The sequence below is a fragment of the Barbatula barbatula genome, assembly GCF_947034865.1.
Source record: "Barbatula barbatula genome assembly, chromosome: 24".
In the NCBI taxonomy this organism is placed as follows: Eukaryota; Metazoa; Chordata; class Actinopteri; order Cypriniformes; family Nemacheilidae; genus Barbatula; species Barbatula barbatula.
In genome coordinates this window covers 11,847,883-11,869,488 of record NC_136787.1, presented here as the reverse complement: position 1 = coordinate 11,869,488, position 21,606 = coordinate 11,847,883, and the positions used below count along the sequence as shown (strand labels likewise).

The 21,606-nt window shown below is 37.4% G+C and overlaps 1 protein-coding gene across 7 annotated transcripts; it reads left to right on the top strand.

Moving 5' to 3' along the window:
• The first annotated feature begins 6,038 nt into the window (after positions 1-6,038).
• arfip2b (ADP-ribosylation factor interacting protein 2b) lies at positions 6,039-21,604 on the top strand. Of its 7 annotated transcripts, XM_079448742.1 has the most exons (11): positions 6,372-6,594; positions 9,442-9,552; positions 10,765-10,797; positions 13,308-13,416; positions 14,619-14,681; positions 15,424-15,519; positions 15,729-15,844; positions 15,972-16,193; positions 17,115-17,272; positions 18,205-18,379; positions 18,646-21,268. In XM_079448742.1, the coding sequence occupies exons 2-11, from the start codon at positions 9,454-9,456 to the stop codon at positions 18,799-18,801; spliced, it is 1,227 nt and encodes a 408-aa protein (XP_079304868.1). In that variant the 5' UTR covers positions 6,372-6,594; positions 9,442-9,453; the 3' UTR covers positions 18,802-21,268. The 7 variants fall into 7 exon arrangements, with proteins under 7 accessions (XP_079304862.1, XP_079304865.1, XP_079304866.1 ...); XM_079448736.1 differs by lacking the exon at positions 14,619-14,681 and having other exon boundaries at positions 6,039-6,594; XM_079448737.1 differs by lacking the exon at positions 15,424-15,519 and having other exon boundaries at positions 6,354-6,594; positions 18,646-21,604.
• Positions 21,605-21,606: the final 2 nt, after the last annotated feature.

Sequence of the window (21,606 nt, the reverse complement as noted above, 5' to 3'; positions counted from 1 at the left end):
TTTTCGCTTCTTTGCCATTCGCCTCTTTCACTATTCCCTACAATAGTTCACTTATATAGTCCACTTTAATTTTGAGTAAATTCGGACACTCGAAGCGCTGCGGGCGACATCTTATGCCCAGACACGGGAATGAATGAGTACACTCAATAATGTCCAATATGAATTCGGACACCGCAAAAATAGTGCACTATATTAGGGTTAAGGGGCTATTTCGGACACGGCCCTAATGTCTGTACAAAACGCGTTCTGTAGAGCAGTTTGTCCCTTTAGGGCTACTGTAGAAACAACATGGTGAATTACATGTATGGGGACCCACGGTGTATGCAGCTCATTCTAAGGTAATAAAAACATAACGCTTCATTATGCAAGGTAAGGCCTTTATACACCTCTGAAGACATAGATCCCTTTTTTTCACCTTTATGAAGTCCTGACTATTAGAATAGGAACAGTTTGCATGTCTCAAGATTGTGAGGAATAATTTACCAATCTGAATTTAAAAGTCACGTTTTCATAATACTTTTGATAATGCTTTTCGGTTTCCTGCTACCTCTTTCACTGAATACACACTTTCAATAACAAACCAACAACGGACAATCACAAGTTACACATGGGTAGAATCCTAACCCAATCTGATAGACTTCAGAATGAATATTTTATCTAAAACAGTTGGTTTGATGTTCGCCTCCAAAACTGATTTGTTTTGAATTGGCTAGTGGGACGCCACATCAAACAAACAGATTTGACTTGCACTTCGGTTTCAGTCCTTTGCTTGTGATTGAAACTTAGCCAGATGTGAAATGTTTGAGTGGTATCAAAAGATATTCAGACAATAACACATCTATCTTCCTTTCACTTCCTTTTCACGCTTTAGTGTCATCAGACAATTTATCGTTGGATCTCACAAGACACACCTGCATTCACGGCAGTAAATCTGCTGTTCCCTCTCACTATAAACAAGTGGCGCATGACGTGTGAATTCTTTCTATACGATGTGATCTCATATTATAAAGACTAAGATGAATTAAGTCTAGGGAACTGACTTCTAGTCCTAACTATAATTATGGAGAAATAATTTCTCGGTCAAGGAGAAATACAGAGGAGAAAACAACACCATTTCTAAAGCTGGCTTCTGTGTTGCTTGTGAGCGCTTTCTCGTAGAAATAGCTCTCACAGATGCGAACACTTGCGTAAATACACTTTCAAGCTGTGTTCACAGTCAGCAACTTTATACTGTGAAGGGCAAAGCCACAGAGAAGCTAACCCCATGGTGTTTGGAACACAGCAAGAGTTCACAGCGTCTAAAATACAACGAATGTTACTCATTTAGCATTGTGGTTTAGATGCATTGGCAGTGTGTAAGTGGCTTTTGGGCACTGGTAAGGTTATGTGCTGTTAATTGGGTGAAAGGAAAAGTTGTATGAAATCCTCTAAACAGTTCGTATCAAACAGGGATTTGTGGGAAGGCGCTTTAGCTCAATGGTCTGTTAGTTTCAATGACTCGAATGTCAAAAATGGCATAACTGTAAATTTGACACTTAAAGGTATAGTTAACCCAAAATGGAAAATTCTGTCATCATTTACTTTCTCTTCTCTCTGTGGTCTTGTGCCCATACCATGGAAGTCAATGTAGGTTGTTGTTTGAATACCGACGTTCTTCGAAATATCTCCTTTTGAGTTCTGCAGAAGAAAGAAAGTCATACAGGCTGAGATTGACATGAGGGTATATAAATGCTGAAAGAATTTTCATTTTTGGGTGAACTATCCCTTTAACACGTATTCCGCAGCTCATCCAAAATAATCTAATTATTTCCCTCACAACCTTTTTGTGTAATCTTGACCAGAGAAAGTTTCACCGACTCCCGCATTTGACATACGAAGACAAACGAGTGTTGTGCATCTCAGGGGAGCTGGTTTGGATCAGTCAACAGCCTCTGATGCACCATGTCTTCTCTATGGGGTGATTTGGGGTGGGCCGAGAGCAAGGGCTCCTGCAGCTGCTTCTAGTTGTGCGAATCGTCACACACATAAACATGCACATGCACACAAACCCACACACACACGGCTTCTCTAAATGGCATCTGGTTCTTTGTGAAAGATATGGAGGTGGGATGCTGGGGTCATCTGTTGAGCCAGGAGTGTGGTTTTAATCTCATAAACATGACTCTGGATTCTTCACAAGTCTTGGCAACATTCCACAGCTGATCCCACAGGCCGCTGAAGAGCTCGGCATCCAGGAATCAGTCATCTGTACCTTGGTCCAGACCCAAGGAACAAGACCCATGAGACACTGAAGAGAGATCCATATAGTTTGTGCACGCTTAATGTTGAATCTGTTGACCCTGTTGCTCAACAGGTAGAGCGTGGTGCGAGCAATGCAAAGGCTATGCGTTCAATTCCCAGAAAGCACATAAACAGGAAAAATGTATCTTGAATTCATTGCTTCAGATAAGGGTTGAAATGACAAATACTGTATATACATGTAAAGAAAAATTGTGTTTATGAATTAATTTGAAACAAAATGACTTAAAAGGCTGGAATGAAACTCTTGTCCTTGAATTCAGTGTCCTCATTTATAGAATGATGTGTGGAATCCATCCTAAATTAGATTTTATGATAATTTCTCAAACTGCATTTATAAATATGAATATTGCAGTGGATTTTTGCGTACGCACTCTTTACGATTAAATCTGTACGTACGCACATTTTACAAATGAGGCCGCAGATCTCTTTAGATCTGTGTTAACACTTCTACGTCGAAGTCACTCCTTATTGTTTTATTATGAGTTTAATAATAAAAGACATGAAAGATTTGCCATTGTGAGAAGTACAAATTGTGTAATGTTGACATGTAAGGTCTGTCTTTGTGGGGTAGCTCCGGCGACTTTTGCTTGCTATGAATGAGTGATTGTAAACTAAAAAGTACCAAAATCCACAGTCTTGTCACCACTCAAGATGAAGCACTTAAAGTGAAGGAGGCTGCAGAAAGGTCTTCGTCCAGTTTTTCTTCATCCATAAACTTTCAAAACAAAACATTTTCATGCGAGTATGATCCATCTATGTAGGTTACTGCTCTTCCAAGTGGGTCATGTAAGAGTCAAAGATGTCCAACAAGACAAATAAGGATGTCTGAGATGAGAGAAACCTCTAGTTTAAAACACATGTGGCAGGTTCTTAGAAATGTGTGATGTTTGTGTCTAACAACAAGTTTATCATTGAAACCTGTATGAATTACATATTTAATGTATTTAAAAATCCTGGCAGAATATTGATCACTTACTTGACTTTAACTTAAACAGTTTTATGGGTCTAAAGGTTGCAATTAGAATGAATAACTTCGAGATTGGTCATAACTTTAAAACCCAAAGTAACTTGCGGTTTGAAATACTTGACTTGTGGCTTTTGTGAATCCTTTGATCGAACGAGTTTTGTGTGTGTAATGAGTGTGGGCAAGTCAGCTTTTGTTTGAGGGAGGTTTACAACGTCAATGTACGTGCATATCGCTTGTTAGGCAAAAAGGCATACGTGCAAACTTCACATTACAGTGCCTTTTATTAAATATTTTTTTGTAACAATTTTCACCCGTCAATGTAAAGTAGCTGTTTTAAAAAGTACATAAGGACATGTATTTACAATGTTCTCAATGCCAACAGCAGCACATTGTATTAATAACAATGTTTGAATCAATCGGAGAAGTTAATGTGAAATACAGAGCTCCCCTGCTGAGATGCTTACTGGGACCACCACGCACGCAGCTGCTAACGTCAGATTTGGAGACAGTCTGCTCTCAGGTCAATTTTAAAGACATTCTCATGGTATTCTGGGTGAGAACATGTGAGAAAATGTGCAAAAGCATGTGTATAGTAAAGGGTCAAGCAGACGGAATTAAAGAAGTGTTCAAGATTAACAGTTTCAGCTAAAAGATTGAGAGAAGAGAGCAACATCTTATTCATTTTTATTTCATAATCAAGTTGGTTTGGGGAATCATTTTGTCAAAATTGTAATATTTTTAATGTCATAAAATTGTGATTTAATAAAAAAATATATTGTAATTACTTTTTATTTATTTATTAAGGCGACTTCTTAATAGACCGATATTAAAATAGGTGATTAGAATAATGGCGCAGTATCTACTGACAGTTAGAAATACACCAGAAAAATAGTGGAAAATGTTAAGACTAGGATCAGAATTTATATCTATCCAAAAGGATTAAGTACAGAACAGACTATTTCACGAAATGTATTATCCTGCCAACAGATATCTAGTTACAGTGAGTTTCTTTTAAGTGCCTCTTTCTATTAAGTCATAATATCTTTCAAAGGTTTGATGCAACTAAACTGGCAAACTTTATCAAATCCAGGGATTATTTCAACCTCACAACCATGAAAACGACTTTGTTTCCAGGCAGACACACCCTTATGATTCCAAATTGAGTAAAGTCAGCCAATCCGATTGTAGCTTGCCAAAACGAGAAAACAGGGTGTGCTGTGTAAATCTGAGACTATACCAACCAATTTAAAAAGAACATTTAAGATATTTGTTAAAAACACAGTTTTAAGATAAGTGCATTGAAAGGATATAAGATGGAGGAGCCATGTTTGTAGACAAAGTTTATTATCTTGTTCTTGTAATGGTAGAAGAGCTCTCATTTTATTAATAAAATTACATGTTGCTGCAGCTTAATACTAGTGATTCTTACATCACCAGTGAGAGACAAAGTGGGAGCAGAGGTCAGAAGGAGAGAGGACTCAGGCATGGGAGGAAGGGAAGCTCATTGAAAAGGACGTGAGTCGTGTTCCAGCCAGAGAAAATAGTCCACGGTTCAACTGCTTTCCGGAAAAGCTGGTTAAAATAACAGACCCTGGCACATTGCATTTGGGGTAATTATGACCGTCCCAAGACAAGCAGATCTACGGTCCTGCTTTATTTCACTGCTTCTGTGGGTGCTATGCTATGAACCTTCAAAATCTGGTTGCTCAAAATGTGATGTCTAACTTTGGAAATTGGATGTCAGAAATTTTTAAACATGTTTTACCGTTGTATTGACTATATGTTGCATAGCTGTACTTTGTGTGCAACTAAAGTTCAGCTTTGGGAAGAATTTAAAGTTGACATTAAACATGCATGAGACTTACTGAGTCAAGGCCCATAAGAATGATGGCAAAATATTACTACACACGAGGAGCAAAAAAATCTATGTTTTGGCAATAAAAAAACAAACAAAGTTTTTATTCCCCCCAATAAGTACCTTAAAAAATCTATTTGTACAAAAACTACGGAGTGCCACTTTAAACTACATAATAAATGAAAATCAAACGACACTAACACAACTGTCCTCTCTTAATTCTGGTGTCATACTGCCACCTTCTGGTAAACAGTAACTTTAAAAATGATAAAAAGTGTATGGATAATAATAAAACCAAAGCATTCATGATCAGTTAAAGCACAAAACATTTCCCATGTTCTGCAAGAACTGAATCAATAACGTTAAATTCATAAAATGATAAAATACAATAAGTATGCTTATTGTGCAACAGCTTATTGTGCATTAAATAATGTTAATAATGCCATTTTGTATTATTGCCCTTTTACTATTTACAAGAATTATTACATTTTATTTGTAAATTATTCCTTCTACCCTTCTATGAGACAACAGTGCAACGTGCAGTTATTGCTTTACAAATACCTAGTTAGATTATGTAGAACATGGTTAATTTGCGTAACTGTTATCTGAAATAATTATGCCTATTCTCGTGTTTCAATTTCAGAAACCACAATTTCTCTAAACCACTCCGAGCAGTGCAGTTTCTATTTATGTTACCAATTATTAAAATGATCATTCACTGCCGTTCTGACATTTTTGTGCTACCATCAGATTGTGCTGCCTTTTCACGTGAGTTAGGTTTAGGGATTGGTAGGTGTTAGTCTTGTATTTTTTATACAAAAACACATAACATTTCAAGCCACCAACTGTTGTGTGTGGACATTGAGATTTGTCCAGCAGAGGGCAGTAAGGCATTGTGTATGCGGCATTATTAAAGGCTTAGAAGAAGCGTGATGTGTTGAGCCAGTATACATGCTTTTGTGTGCAATAAAGTGACCATCGGGAATTATGGCCTTCTCTAGTACCCCAAGATACTACACCAACTGTCGATCAGGAACCAACACGACAATAAATAAACCAATCAAAATCTTCTGGAGGTTGGTGCTTAAGTCCCACCTACCCGCGTCCATCCCCAACTCGCTCCGCCCTTCGTTATGAACTCGTTTTCCCTTCCCATCATGGCTTCTGCGTCGCGCCGCGCCGAGCCGACTGCGCATTCCACGCTGGCCAAGGAAGGTCGGGTCTGTCGTCAGATCCGCAAGGCATTTCGGGCTACCGGAGGCTGGGTCGCCCAATAATACAAACAAGACGCCGGATGCAGAGGAATCGGCCGAACATGCGAAAAAACGCCTGGTTATGAATTAACACACATTCATCTCCATGAATGCATCTTTTATTTATTTCCCCCCCATTCCTGTCGAAGTGTCAGTGTTTGATTGCGCATGCACTGGGATAAAACAGCCAGTACACTAATCCTAGAGGGAACGCTCAGGTAAGATCAGGCATTTGTATTTATCCAGCTGGATTTTAATGACATACATTTCGCGTTGAACAAACGTATGCGTTTACTGCGAATCATCGTAAATCACAAATCTGTCAATAAAAATCGGCAGCTTTAGATGGTGAGGCTACCGTCCAACTATGTTTCATCTCTCTCTCCCGATGCATGAAATTCGGGGGTTTTTTTCATGAAAGGCCCTTTGGGCGACATGAATCGTCATGTCTGCTTAAAAATAATAAATGCATTACTTATAAACATGGAACATCTAGTTGAATGATGGGGTGTATAATGAAATAAACGTTGATGTATTGTAGAGGTACTTTAAAGACCGGAGTGTTGTAGGTGGATTTCTCAGCTAAATAGTGTTGTAGAACTGGCACCTGTCACACCTGTTCTCTCAGGTATACGAATGACTATTTCCGGCGAAAGAGACGCGCGCATAACAAGAACACTTTTGACGAAATTGTTTTGTTGAATATTTTGTTATATAAAGCCTCGTGTCGTTTTCGAGACTTTTAAGGAAGACGTTTAACGATGACACGTGAGCTCGGCCACATTGCCCGTGACGTGTATAGTTCACTGTAATGGTTGTCATAGATGCAGGGTTGGAGCGCGTGCTGCCTCCGCAGATTCACGGCAAATCAGGATGAAAATGCCAAGGTCATTGATGCCTCTAGTTTCATTTAATGCCCCGTGTTTGTTTTTATTAAATATGACTTTTGTTGCACAGCCACAGTGATGATACATGTAACATTGTTATATCATCCATGGTATTTAAACTATTAAACCGTGTGTGTTCAAGTTGTTTTCAATCTGCTAAACACTATAACAAAACCAGAAGGGCTTCACACCTCGTCTTCTGTCCGTATATGACAGCAGTTGCTCAAAAATCAATGATATTGATCCAAATCCCCAGACTATTTGCTCTTAAATAATGGTTTGTGGGTTTTGTTATTGCTCTATGCAAACGATTCTATTCATTCAGATCAACGGGTGGGAGATAAATCAAAGGCGATATTGCAAGCCAACACCCTCCATTGTGAATTTACAAAAGACACGAATGTTTGTTTGTCACAAGAACTTTGCCACAGTGTAGACAGGCTTAAATAAACAATGATTATTATAATCCCAAAAGCCTTTTGTGAGTTAACGGCATCCATCATGTTAAGATTCTACATTTGGTCATTGCAGTGAAGAAGCACTTGGTCACTACAGTCACACCTGCTCTTGTGAGTGCAAATTGATAAATGTCAGTTTTCTGTTCCTGTGGTTTACAGATAAAACCCGAGTCTGTTAAATTTCATGCTCTAGCACTCGCAGGAAAATGAAATGACTCTTATGTGAATGACTGCTATGGTGCCTCCGATCGGTCCTCTGAGCAATGAGCTTTCAACGCCGAGTGTCTGTCTATCTAAAGCTAATACCCACTTGCATGCGTCACAAGACTGTTACATAGTTCTCTGCATTCCTGCATTTTCCTCTTGTCTATTGAGGAGGCTGAGCCAAGGAGCTTTATGAGAGCTAACAATGAAAGCCCACTTCAAGTTTCTAGTCATTTTTTGGTGGAACCCCTACCGGAGTAACCAAAGCACCTGGTCTTGTGTGAGCTTCTGTTAATGAAATATCTAGACTAGATGTTAGGAGAGATTTCTGACTGGGCTGATTGGTTTATACTGAAAGATCTCCTTGAACTCTCTGACCGTTTCTTTCATGGTACGGGTTGGGCCTCTTCAGATCTGATAAGTCTTTACTCAACATTCCAGAGCGAACTGTTTTTCAACTACAGTTTCTGAAAAATTGATGTGGAGTATAGAAAGCCTCGTAGTTTTTTGTTTGATAGTGTGTTTAATGACTAAGTTGTGGCATTAAACACATGTTATTGAAGTTTAAGGTCAGACCTCATGGGCTAGTCTGCTTTGCACATGATAGTGTTACTTATCAGCCGGTAATGATCAGCACTTGTGGTCTAAAGTGAGACCAGCACTTGTGGTCTAAAGTGAGACCTAGAAGTTAATTATAAACTTTGTCTACGCAATTTAATAAAATATTTTGTAATGTCACATACTAACTGACTTTTAAAATGATGAGAACCAGGGTTTAATGAAACTATTACATTGGGTTCACACCAAACGTGAACAAAGGGTTTGGCGCGTGTAAATTACATACAAAGTAAATGAAAAGAGGTGTATAGACGTGAACTCGCAGCAGGCCGTGCAAATGACGCAAATCGGGCGCACGATTTATTAATATATTATTAAAATATCAAAAATAAGCCTTTATTGCTGAGGCACAAAAATGATTGGTAACACTTCAGTACAGGGGGCAATGCTCACTGTTAACTTGTTGTTGGTAGCATGGTAGCATTATTGGTATATTTGCTCTTTATTTGTATTTATAAAGCACATATTCTGCATGACCGTACTCTATATCCCTAAGCCTACCTTACTTACTATTAATAAGCAACAAATTAAGAGTTTATTGGGGGAAAAGTCGTAGTTAATTGTTTTTTAATAGCGAGAATTACCCCCTATACTGAAGTGTGACCACATTGGTAACTGGAAATAAAGAAAGAAAGAAAGAAAGATAGAAAAACACTCAAATAAAAAAATGAACAACAACTGAAATAAGATGCATTAAACATAAATAGCAATAAAAAACAACAATTATGCTATAATTCTCACGAAATAAAATATATTAAAAAATCTAATTAAAATAATTATATTAATAAAACTACAGTATAACTTAAGTAAAAATTAAAGTCATTTGAATGAAAGATGTGCTTTGTTTATGTATTTCCTAGTTTGTTTTTGTCATTTTTCATGTCACTCTTTCTTTCAGTATCACTCCAGTATGGCGGACAGTATGATGAGTAAAGCGGCCACAATGGAGATTCCCATTAACAGTAATGGGGACTCCAGAACCCTGGCAGAAGACGACACCCTGGAGCAGGTGAGTAAGACTGCTCTTTGTTTTGAGTGTCAAAAATGCGGGAAATGCTGGAAAGTTGTAATGTGGCCATCAGGTTTAGATGTCAATGCGCTGAAGATCTTATGTTTGTTTACCGTCATCACTTGAAGAGTTTCACAATTTCACCCGTGAGAAAAAACCCAAGGTAGCAGGTGATGTAGACGTCTTGTCTAGCTGGGTGCTTTTGCAAATGTTACAATAGGTCAAACGTTTATCAAGTGAGTTAAGTTCTATATTTTATTATAAGTAGAATTTCTTTTTTCATAGAAATGTCTTGTTAGCATATATTTAAATGGAAATCGTGTATGTATTTTCATTGCAAGGTCTTTGCAACAAACAGCCAATGCTGCCAAACATAAAAGTGCTGGAATCTCTCCTGAAGGTTTCAACGATTGTAAATACACGATAAAGTAATGTTGTCTCAAGCCACACCTTTCTAAGGCAACTAAACCGTTAAACTAGATCCGGGAGATGATGGGTAAACACAAGGTGCTTTAGATATTTGCTGAGCATAGGATCGCAGGTCTTTCCTAAGGAACTAAAGATTATTTGCTATTTAAATTGGTGCGGTTTTCTATTTTGTATTTCTGTTGCATCATTGTCCTTATGTGTCTTTTTTTAAAAGCTCATTCTTGGAGGACTGCAGTTAATAATGTTCTCAGATGCACTGCAGTAATGTCTCCGCTGAAGGCAGATGGCACTTTGGCTTTCCACTGTGTCTTTAAATAGATCAGGAGCATTGAGCCAGAAAGTGAGAACAGACTTGTAATGCATTCTAGGTGTTATTGTATTTCTTTATCCAGATAGAGAAAAACATATGCCTTTTCTCATCTCTCTGTTCACTCTTCAGTGATGTTTTGAGGGACGGGGGATCTGATACGACTCATAGAATTCATGATGGGAGCTTATTCAGTGCTTATTGAGGGTTTAAGAAACCATTTAAGAAAATGTAAGAACTTAAGAAACAATTGTGTAGCTTGTATACATTACTGACTTGAAGGAATACTTTTACTTTTTTTTTAAAAGCACAGTTCTTTCCTGTGTGTCACATTATAACACGTGCTGATAGTCTGTAAAATTTTATTTTATCATCATTGTTGACATCCCTGTTTCTGTTTTACATTGTGTTTCATTTTTTGTTTTTTTTTATCTTTTTGTTGTCATGTTCTTCGTTCTTTTCTGATGTCTGTGCAGGCTGCAAAGATTCAGTGGAGCTTGAGAGAAAAGGTAGGGAGTCCCCTAGGCCACAGGGTGAGAACACTGGGAGAGGGGGCGGAGCCTGTGAGGCTCTGTAAGAATGTGTCCGTGTGTTGTACGTCTATACTTGTATTTGCCTTTCCTGAAAAGTGTGGTTTTAGTTCCCACCATAATCTTGTTACGGTAAACGGGATGTAGCTCAAACAGCTTTATTATTTTGACCCCCGTCACTCATCAATGATTGAAGTCAGATGCAAATCCAATTGACTTTTATTTGTCTTGAAAAACATCCTGTTTTTTAAAGAAATAGTTCACCCCAAAATAACATTGTCATCATCATTTACTCACCATCTTGACATTTCAAACCTGGATGACTTTCTTCTGGAGAACACAAAAGAACATATTTGAAGAATGTTGGTAACAGAAAACCCTTGGTCCCCATTAACTTGCATTCGTTTTGTTTCCATACAATAGAAGTCAATGGGGACCAATTATTTTTGGTTGCCAACGTTCTTCAAAATATCTTTCCAGAAGAAAGTCATACAAGTTTAAAATTATTAAAAGGTGAGTAGTGTTTTTCTTCTTAATGTCCCTCTGTAGTATTAACCAATGACTAGAGAGTTTATTATTAATTATTAACCCAAATGTTTAAAGTGTCTAATTTTGTGGTTTGTAAGGGAGTATTGCATACACACAGTGCTAAACAAATGTATTAGACCACAAACCAATGTAAGTGATTTGGTAATATTAAAGGAGTGTTTATTGGATGCATGCGCATGTGACAGAGGAATTCCTAGTACCGTTTTTGACTGCTTTAAATGGCTCCAAATCTAGCACTTTTACAAAATGTTATATAAATCTTAGGAGTCCATATAATGTGTGCTCACTGTAAGTAGTCCAGCGTGTAAACAATGGCGGACAGTGTACATCTCGATGAGGGCGGAGACAGCAGTCCATACGCATTCATGGGCAGGGCTCAACCAATGTGTGACGTCAGATAACTGAGAGAATGCCAACAGCTCATTTAAGAGGACAGTTGAGGTTTATTGGGTAGATTTTTATCATTCTACGGTGGTTCTGTACACACACTCCTTACACAGATATTTAAAACAACATGTAAAGTGCATTTTCTGGTTTAGGGAACTTGAAACACTTCATTAGGTCTTCGCGAGTTACTGGCTTGCTAAAAAATCACTCTTCAAATACCTCACTATAAGGAATTCACTATGATAAACTCAAAGTACTTTTGTTTAACGACCTGAACAACGACCAGGTTAGCCCAAACTTCTGTCAAACCTTACTTGTAATAAACACTCGCTTCTGTTAAAAGAACGAGCGCTTATTAAACGGATAAAAGAAAATAATAGTTTTTCCCAAAATCCACAACAGGGAAGCTTAACGTTCCAAAACAACAACCACGGAAAAAACACATTAAATATATTTAGTTTATCACTGATATCAAACATAAATAAAAATCACTTGCTGCCCTCCATCCGCACTTCGCTCACTTCATGCAGAAAATCCTTTGTTTCATGGATTTTGTCTCACCATAGTGCCTAAAAGTATGTAAATGCAGGAAATGATATTCAAATCAAAAACATTTCTCTCCATTTACACCCTTGTGCGCAGGCACACACTGAGCACAGCATTGTTTTGGATGTCCGGTAAGGTCAGTTTGAAATATAAATCATAAAAGCTGTCCAATCACATTGTGACTTTATTCGTAAGCTGTGAAGTTCGATATCTTTAGGTTCGCTGTTAGAATGCCAGTCTGAATGCTAAGCAAACTGGGAATACATGTGTTTTTGGTCCGGACCAAAAGAACCAAACTATAGAAATATGAACGCACCCTTAATGTTACGCTTGATTCATTTCTGATCTGACTTCTGAGAGAAGATGAATGTGCCTGCTGAAATTTAGGTATGAGAACGAGAATAAAGAGTATTTAGTTTTGGGTTTAGTTTTGTCATTTGACTAATAAACGACAATGCAATTTTCTTTGTCTTTGACAGATTCCTAAAATATTTGTGTTTTCTCTTTATTATGACAGGTGTTGTAATACATTTTCTAAGCACTGTATGTGTATCTGTAAGATTTATCTTCCTTATGAAGTTGTTATTTGTTCAATCAGTAATGTTGAGAGGCATTGTTTTGCTTGTTTAACTCTGCTTGTAGTTTCAGATAAAAATAACATCATTGGTATGTGTTGTTGTCAGTTTATAGCCACCAATGTGACTTGTTTAAGATAACTGTTTGGGAAATAATTGGCTGGTAAGCTTTGGTGTCAAATTCCTTCACACCATGATGGGAACAAAAGAGAAGCAGTTTTCATAGTAATAATTCTCACTGACTGTTTCAAAATTGTAGTCTCTTTCAAACGCATTGTTCATGTTATCTAACCTATATCGCTAACTTTTCCCTAACAATTTACATGTGTGTTGGTGCGTGTAGGGATTAACTGATTATACTAAAATAATCTAAAGCGCTATGTTCTGAAGTGGTCTTAAGATGTTTTGTTTTATTTATTTTTGTGTCCATAGGATTTACAGCAGGTCATGGTGTCTGGGCCCAATTTAAATGAGACCAGCATTGTATCAGGTGGTTATGGAGGTACAGCAGAGGGCATCATTCCAACAAGCTCCATCAAAGGTACATTTTCCTCTTTCTAAGCCTTCAATGTCCCTTCACATCATCTGCTGCCTCTTTCTCACATTGTAAAAGCGGCTTGCCCACTTTTTTCCCCCAGTATTTCACTCTCTTTTGCCCACATGCAAATGTAAAATTTGACTATTGAAGTGTAGCATCATGGAATAACTTGGATAACACTTTCTTCTTTGCACTTTTGGCATCAGTTAAAAAGAACGGGTTGGTGTTGGGTGTATTCGGGTTGATGGGAAATAAACAAGCACTTCCCTGTTTATGTGGAAATGTAGATGGAATGGTCCAGTAAAATTAGCATAATTTCCACTCGTTTCCTTCCTGTGGTGCAATGCTATTAAAGGCTGGGGCTTCTTGAAGCATCAGCCGTTCTGCACTCCGTATACTGAAGGTAATGTGTGAGTCAGGCTTCACAACTTTGAACGTTTGATATTAATAAGAGTTAAAAGGCCCCAGGTGTTAAAAGAACAATGCGCTTTAGTTTTTATGAACCTCTTTTGAAATGAAACACTACATTTGACTTTTGTAAAATTGACCAGAAATTATTTACATTTGCATTAATTGAATTTGGCAGTAAACACAATGGTCTACCAATGGGGTATATGCACACGGGGCGATGACATACCTCTGCTAAAATCTCAGCCAGGTAGGTCACTTCCGCTCTCATAGCACTAAGGTGATGTTTCACAAAGTGATAATGGTGTGTTTAGTAAGAGAACTTTCAAATTTCGGCTAACCGACAACAGTACGGGTGAGCATTGTTAAGTGCCTCTGTGATCATGCCTCTAGTAAGTGCCAAAGTTCACTTTGCTTTTTTTCATATTTGTTGATGTACCTTGAAGCGGATAGCCTGACGTGCTTCTGCTTTTAGGTTGTCGACGTATGAATTTGTTTGAATAATTAGACTCACGTTGTTGATCGTAATCCTATGTGCATCCTGAAACGAAACTTGTTCCCTATGGCGCCGGATGTAACAGCCTGGCTGAGATTTTAGCGGAAGTATGACATCAACCCATGCGCATATACCCCATTGAGCTATAGGAACATATTTAACAAAATAAGATATGTAGTAGAGCTTATACTAATGTATTGGTCTTCGTGGGTCTTAGTTTAAGTGTTAATGTAAGGGTTTTACTCTCACTAGTGGATGATTCATCATTCAGGGCTTTCTGTCTCTTTTTACCCTCTCTCAGGCCCTGCCATTCATCTTAACACAAACTTTGTGGGCAACAGGCGCATTCCAAACGACGGACAAGGTCGTTCATCCCTCCATTCGCACCCCATTTCTCTTCTTCCTCTTTCTTCACCTTTCAACGGTCCCTTGAATGATTGCATTTCTTTTCCCATGGTTGGGCTGCTGTTCTACAAGAACAAACTTATTCACCTCTCCATTTCTGTTTTCTTCGTTTTAATTTTCTCTCCTGACAGACTGGAACAGGGGGCATTTCACATTCTCTTCTCTCTTTCAGGATTAAGGTTTGCTAGCGGGAACTGTATCTGATGATGAATCTTTTGTCGTTTGGTTGGGGAAGTCGATTTGAAACTTTATTCTGGCTTTCATCTTGCTGACTTTTGTTGGGAAATGTTTAGAAGAATCTGATGCGGTATGCTTGGGTGCAATAATGTTTGGATAGAAAAAATCTGATTAAGACCATTTTTTTCGTTCTTTGAAAAATGAAACATCACACATGCTGGAGTTTAAAATGACAGCGTTGTAAGTTGTACCCTATTTGTCATGAGGCAGCAGATTTAACAAAATATCCATCATGTGACTTCCTGTTTTCATTTCATCTCACTACATTATCACCTTGTCTCTCTCGCCCTCTCTTTACCCCCTTCCCTCCCCCTGTTTTTCACACACATCCCATCATAAAAAAAACATCTTCCTAATTGATCATTTTTAATATCCACTACATAATCCCCATTCCTTTTACCCTGTATATACATACCGTACATCCCATATCATTCCATATTATCCCTGGCCCCGACCCACTCCAGACCTGCGAATGAAGTCCAGGGGTGTTCGCATTGCCCCAAGCCAGACCGGAGCCTGCCAAATAGCCAGCCAATCTGAAGACATCCCCTGTATCCCAGGTATCCCAAAGAGTGCTTAAAGATCCCTTAAGTGCTCTTTGGCAACACATTCCCTCAGTCATTTATTCAATTTCATCTCCTGCCTCGCACATCTTTCAGTCTGTCTCTTTGATGCAATGATGGCTGCTATACGCTGAAAATGTGTAGATGCTTGTGGAGGTTTAGACATTTGTGTGAGAGACTTACTTTGAGCATTTTCTGTGAATCAGGGTCCAACATGCATCATACCAACAGCAGCTCCTCCATCACGGCAGATGAGGCTTCAAGAGGTGTTGCTGTGGAGAAGTTTGACATCATGAAGAAGTGGGGACTAAACACTTACAAGGTTCAATCTATATCATCTACCTATATTTTAGCATGCACATTGTTTAACTAGCTTCTCTTTTATTTCTTTTTTTGTAGTTAGATGTTAGCTACTATTTTTAAGTCATTTGTATTTGTGTCTCTTCCAGTGCACCAAACAGATGATCTCTGAGAGGTTCGGCCGTGGCTCGCGTACGGTGGATCTGGAGCTAGAGGCTCAGATTGAGGTTCTGCGGGAAACCAAACGGAAGTATGAGATTGTGCTGAATTTAGCGCGAGCGCTAACCAACCACTTTTACAGCATGGTGCAGACGCAGAACACCCTTGGTGACACTTTTGCAGACCTCAGTCAGAAGTCTCCAGAACTTCGGGTGAGATGCTACGGCCATCCCTAAGATTTACGACTTCCATGCTAAATTATGGGACTGGTGTAGACTTATTTTAAGCTATGAGTCAATGTTAAAAAACGTTTTACAGTCAGAGGAAGGCTATTTTATTTTTATGAAACTGATTTCAAGTTGTTGCTATTTTATACACAAATGCAGTAGGGATACTTTGCTAGCTTTTATGTGTTAAACTAGTTAAAGGAACAGTTCATCCAAAAATGGGTGAATTTACTCACCCTCTGTTTCAAACCTTATAAATTTCTTTGTTTTGATGAGAACCGACAAAGCAGTTTTCAGTCTTGGGACATCATACACTACCATAGTAGGAAAGACTTCTTTTTTTTACACAAAATTAGATCTTAGGAATTTAGGAAAGCAAACATTTTTGGGCACCTTTGACTACATAAATGTTCTCCTGCTATGGAAGTTAATGATGTATGAATCAAACAAACCATTTGGTACAGTGGGGCAAATAACTATTTGATACACTGCCGATTTTTCAAGTTTTCCCACTTAAATTAAATGCAGAGATCTGTAATTTTCATTGTAGGTACACCTCAATTGTGAGAGACAGAATGTACAAAAGACAAGGACAATTTGAGAGAAGGCAACAACTGTTGGCGCAATTATTAGAAAATGGAAGAAATTCAAGATGACTGTCAATCTCCCCCCTGACTATTGACATCTAGCTGTTGAACTTAGTACCGCAGTCTAAATTAAAAATTTTGGAGAGACACGTTTAGGCTAGTAACGGTTCTTCTCGGTTTCTTTTGATTTTTTCAGAAATAATCTACAGTGTTAATAATAGTGTTAAGAACACACACATGTATTCGTGCCTGTCGAAAAAATTATTTGACGGCTATGTGTTAGAAATAATGTTGAATAACAGAAGTTGTTTATTTATAGGACGAGTTTGGCTACAATGCAGAAACACAGAAGCTGTTGTGCAAGAATGGAGAGACACTGCTGGGTGCCATCAACTACTTTGTGTCCAGCATCAACACACTGGTGAACAAGACAATGGAAGACACACTATTGACCATCAAGATGTATGAAAATGCCAGGTAATTTACTTCAGCGGCAGTGTTCTTGATAAATAAAACAACACTCTGGATTCAGATTTGTCAGAGTTTGAAATTCTCAAGCACTTGAATTGTGTTTTAGGTTAGTTAGCCTGTAATGTCACAGTTGTCTGGAAATGTATTGAATAATGCTGCTCGTCAAGATGGTATTGAATTGAACTAAAGAAGACACCAGCAGGGATTGACCCGGGGTGCTCCTGTTACTGTTGTCTTTAATAAAAGAAATAAATAAAACCCATCCTGTATTACAGTTATTTATGTCATGATGTAGTAGATGCAGAGGTTTCCCTCTTTGCTTTTTATATAATTAAAGGGATAGTTCACCCAAAAAGGAAAATTCTGTCATGTACTCGCCCTCGGGTTGTTCCAAATTTGTATAAATGTCTTTGTTCTGATGAACACAGAGAAATATATTTGCAAGAATGTTTGTAAACAAACAGTTCTTGGCCACCATTGACTACCAAAGTAGGAAAAAAATTACAATGGTAGTTAAAAGTGCCTCAGAACTGTTTGCTGTCCTACATCTACATCTTCTTTTGTGTTCAACAAAACAGAAATTTCTAAAGCATTTTTTCCTATTATGGTAGTCAATTCTTCCAAATGTCTGTCTCTGTGTTCATCAGAACAAAGACATTTAAACAGATTTGGAACAACTTGAGGGTGAGTAAAGGAAGAAAGATTTATTACTGTTCTTTTAATGTGGGTCCCCAGGGATGCATTATTGCTTCCCTTTAGTGTTTCAAATGTAATCAAAAATAACTTTTCAGAAATGTAATCATATAAGTGCACTATAAAAAGGAAATGTTAAGTACAACATTTTCCATTATTTGGAAATGCTTCATGTTCAGATGTATTTTTTTTAATTCAGTGGATAATTTGATGACGATAAATGTTTTTTTTCTTATATCCTGTAGGCTGGAGTTTGATGCATACAGGGCAGATCTAGAGGAGATGAGCATTGGCCCTCGGGATGCTGTTACCATGGCTCGTATCGAGGCTGCTCAGCAGCAATATCAGATCCACAAGGACAAATACGAACGTCTCCGTAGTGATGTCACAATCAAGCTCAAGTTTCTGGAAGAAAACAAGGTAGATGGACCAGTCTAATAATTTCCTTTTAAAGAACACTGTCTTTAATCTGTGTGTTATATATAAATATATATATATATTTGGGGATATTGTTTTGGGCTTTCTAGGGATGCTTTATAGAGTATAAGATTTGTTTAGCGCCTTTTTTATCAAATAGAAAGACTGCATGTTTCTTGATGGTGACAGTAAAAATTTTTACTTGTTTATCTTTATATGTCTATACTCTATGGCAAATCTGACAGCATGTTTGTCTGTCTCTCTCGCAGGTCAAAGTAATGCACAAACAACTTTTGCTGTTCCATAACGCCATCTCTGCCTATTTCGCTGGAAACCAACAGCAGCTGGAACAGACCCTCAAGCAGTTCAACATTAAGCTCAAACCGCCAGGAGCAGACAAGCCCTCCTGGCTCGAGGAACAGTAAAAGTGCCCATTTACCTCCGCTTTACTATTAAATGTCTTTGCCGCACGATGCGACATGATGGAACACCGATCTGGGATGCTAGAAAAGTTTGAGGCTACAACGAAGCCTTCCTCTCACTTACTTTCTCGTGCCCTCTCTAACCCAAAAGCCACCTCTTTGATTCTATTTTCCCTCCTGTTACTGTACTCTGAACTGTTTTCAAGTCTCTGAATGGTCACCTCTGGTTTGTAACAGGTCCCAAAGCTCCAATCCAATAACGAAGATATCAGTAACGTCTAAAAATATCATTAAACCAACTGAAAATATCTTTCCTGTCATACAGAACAGCTGTTTTTTCCCAGACTATTGTCAATCTTATACATGCACACAGTGACCACAGCAAGAGGAACTGTTTCCTTTTTTTACCTTTTATTTTATGATCTTTTTTTGATATTGTAGATTTGGTCTTGTAGATGATATGGGTGCGGAACATTCTTATCGCAGAGCTCTCGGTGTTCAGTGTTTTTGGTAATGAGTGATTTTATTTAGATGAAATTCAATTGAAGGTGTATCTGATATTTGAAGATACTGGTATTGCACTTGTGTTTACTAGGCTATTAATATATATGCTGATCCAGCTCTCTCTCCCATCTCTATCTAAATACTTTGAAATATTTGATACATGAAATATTAGATTTAAAATCCTAAATTAAATCTCTCCTTTTTTTCGGCTAGTTTTTACAAATCCTTGCACATTGTCCAGAAATGAATCTAAAAATCACTGTCTCAAGTCAAGTTTGCATTTCATACTTGAATTGATAAAACACTACTCGTTTTCTCTTGAATGAGAAGTCTAATTTTGTTTTATTTGGATGGTTATTGATTGTTGTATTATGTACTAGTGCATAATGCTGTGGAATGTTTTGTATAACCAAGTTAATAATCTGATATTAATTGTATTTATAAGTTCTATTTTTGATAGTCTTGTTTCACAAAGGCCAGTGATTTATGTCCACCGTAATATGCCTCTTTATCTCCCATAATGTGCACTAGTGATTATGTACTGATTTGTTTCCTAAAAGCATTGGCATTGTCCTCAAATCCTCCCATTTTTCCATACAAAAGCCACATATGCAAGTTGTTTATATTGTAGCCTGTGCTAAATGTGTCTTTCTGCCTTTTGTTTAAGAAAACGTGTTTCCCCACAAAGGAGGCTTTACACAACCATTAATTTATGGCACTGTAGCGTTTTTCTCTTTTTGGCACAGTAAAGAATTGTCATTTCGAAATTGTCTCAGAAAATGTGCGATAAATCAAAGGGTAAATATTTAAAAGAATATTCACTTTTTAGGTTGTATGCGTTTCATTTAAAATGTCTGTATTTGATGTAGTCTTACTGGGCTGTAATCACATAACATTTCTCACACAAAATTACAACAATCCTGTTTTATTGCAGTAACTTTTCTCCGAGCGAATAGTTTAACAGTGGACTCCAAATATACATTTGGATGTATTTGTTGCTTTTGCAAAACAGAAAAATGTTGCAGTGACTCCAAGGTTATAGTGGAGACTGTCAGATAAAATCATGTCTAAGTAACAACATTTTTTTGAAAACTTAAGACTGTACTAATAACAACAACGATATAATGTTCTGTACTTTTGAACATTGCACTCAAACTTTCTATGCTTGAAATGAAGCAATACCTAAGATGATTCTACAAATTGTATTTTCTTGTATGTCTAAATGGGATGTTCCATTGCGTGTTTTGCATGGCAGATGTGATATTAGTTGTACTTTTACGTGCATTGTGATTCAGTCCTATTCAATGCTTCATTAAAATACAACATGGTTAATAGTACAGGTAACATTTCTAGAAAAAAGGAAAGTTTGCTTGAAATCACAAGCTTTAATTTGAATGTCACCCACTGAAGAGCAAATAATGTACTGGCATGCCCGGTAAAAGCCTCTTCTTTTTTTCTTATTCCCCAAAGACCAGTCGCCAGAAGTGAAACTTAAGAAATCAAGGGGACTTCCTTTTTTCAGACGTTTTTATACAGTATCAAGAATTTGGTTTCAACACACAGACCTGTTTTATGAAGTGATGGATGTTTGTTTCAAACAGGATTTAAAATGAACCTAGATTTTCCCCTTAACATGCTTTTTTTAATCAAACAAATATGTCTGCTTTTATTTTTGGAGATTATTGTTGTCGCTTTTATTTGTTTTTAACACAAGTGTTTGGTATTAATGATTACTCGAGTAGATCTAGTTAGAACATTGCAGAATCAAATGGTTATAAATTACCGTATTTATGTACAATCAATATTTTAGGCTGCTCTGTGGTATTGTAGTGTATGAATGACTGTATATATGTAAAGACAGATTTCAAAACTGGAAACCCATGATGTTAGCCTTCATTCCTGGCTTTGACCAAACCTGGAATCACACAACATACAAGAACCCACGTGATAAAATCTGAAAAGTTTGAAAAAAATGCCTGTCTCATTTATGTGAATTTTTTTATTTTTAATGTTGATAGTATATCTGTTAAATATGTCAGATAGAATGATATATATATATATCATAGATATAGATTGCAGCAGGTTGGCTAACGTTATATGACATTCTGTATCGAAATCTGGAAAGTAGACAAGATTCAAAAGACAAATTCGGATGTTTTATATTTTACTGAAGCCGACAGGGGGCGTTAAACCATAATTTATAAACGTTATAGTAAGTTTAGCATACACAAAGTTGCAAGACATTGTAAAACAACAATATTGCTGAGTTGATTCTAAAATAAACTTAAATGAGGCTTCACATAA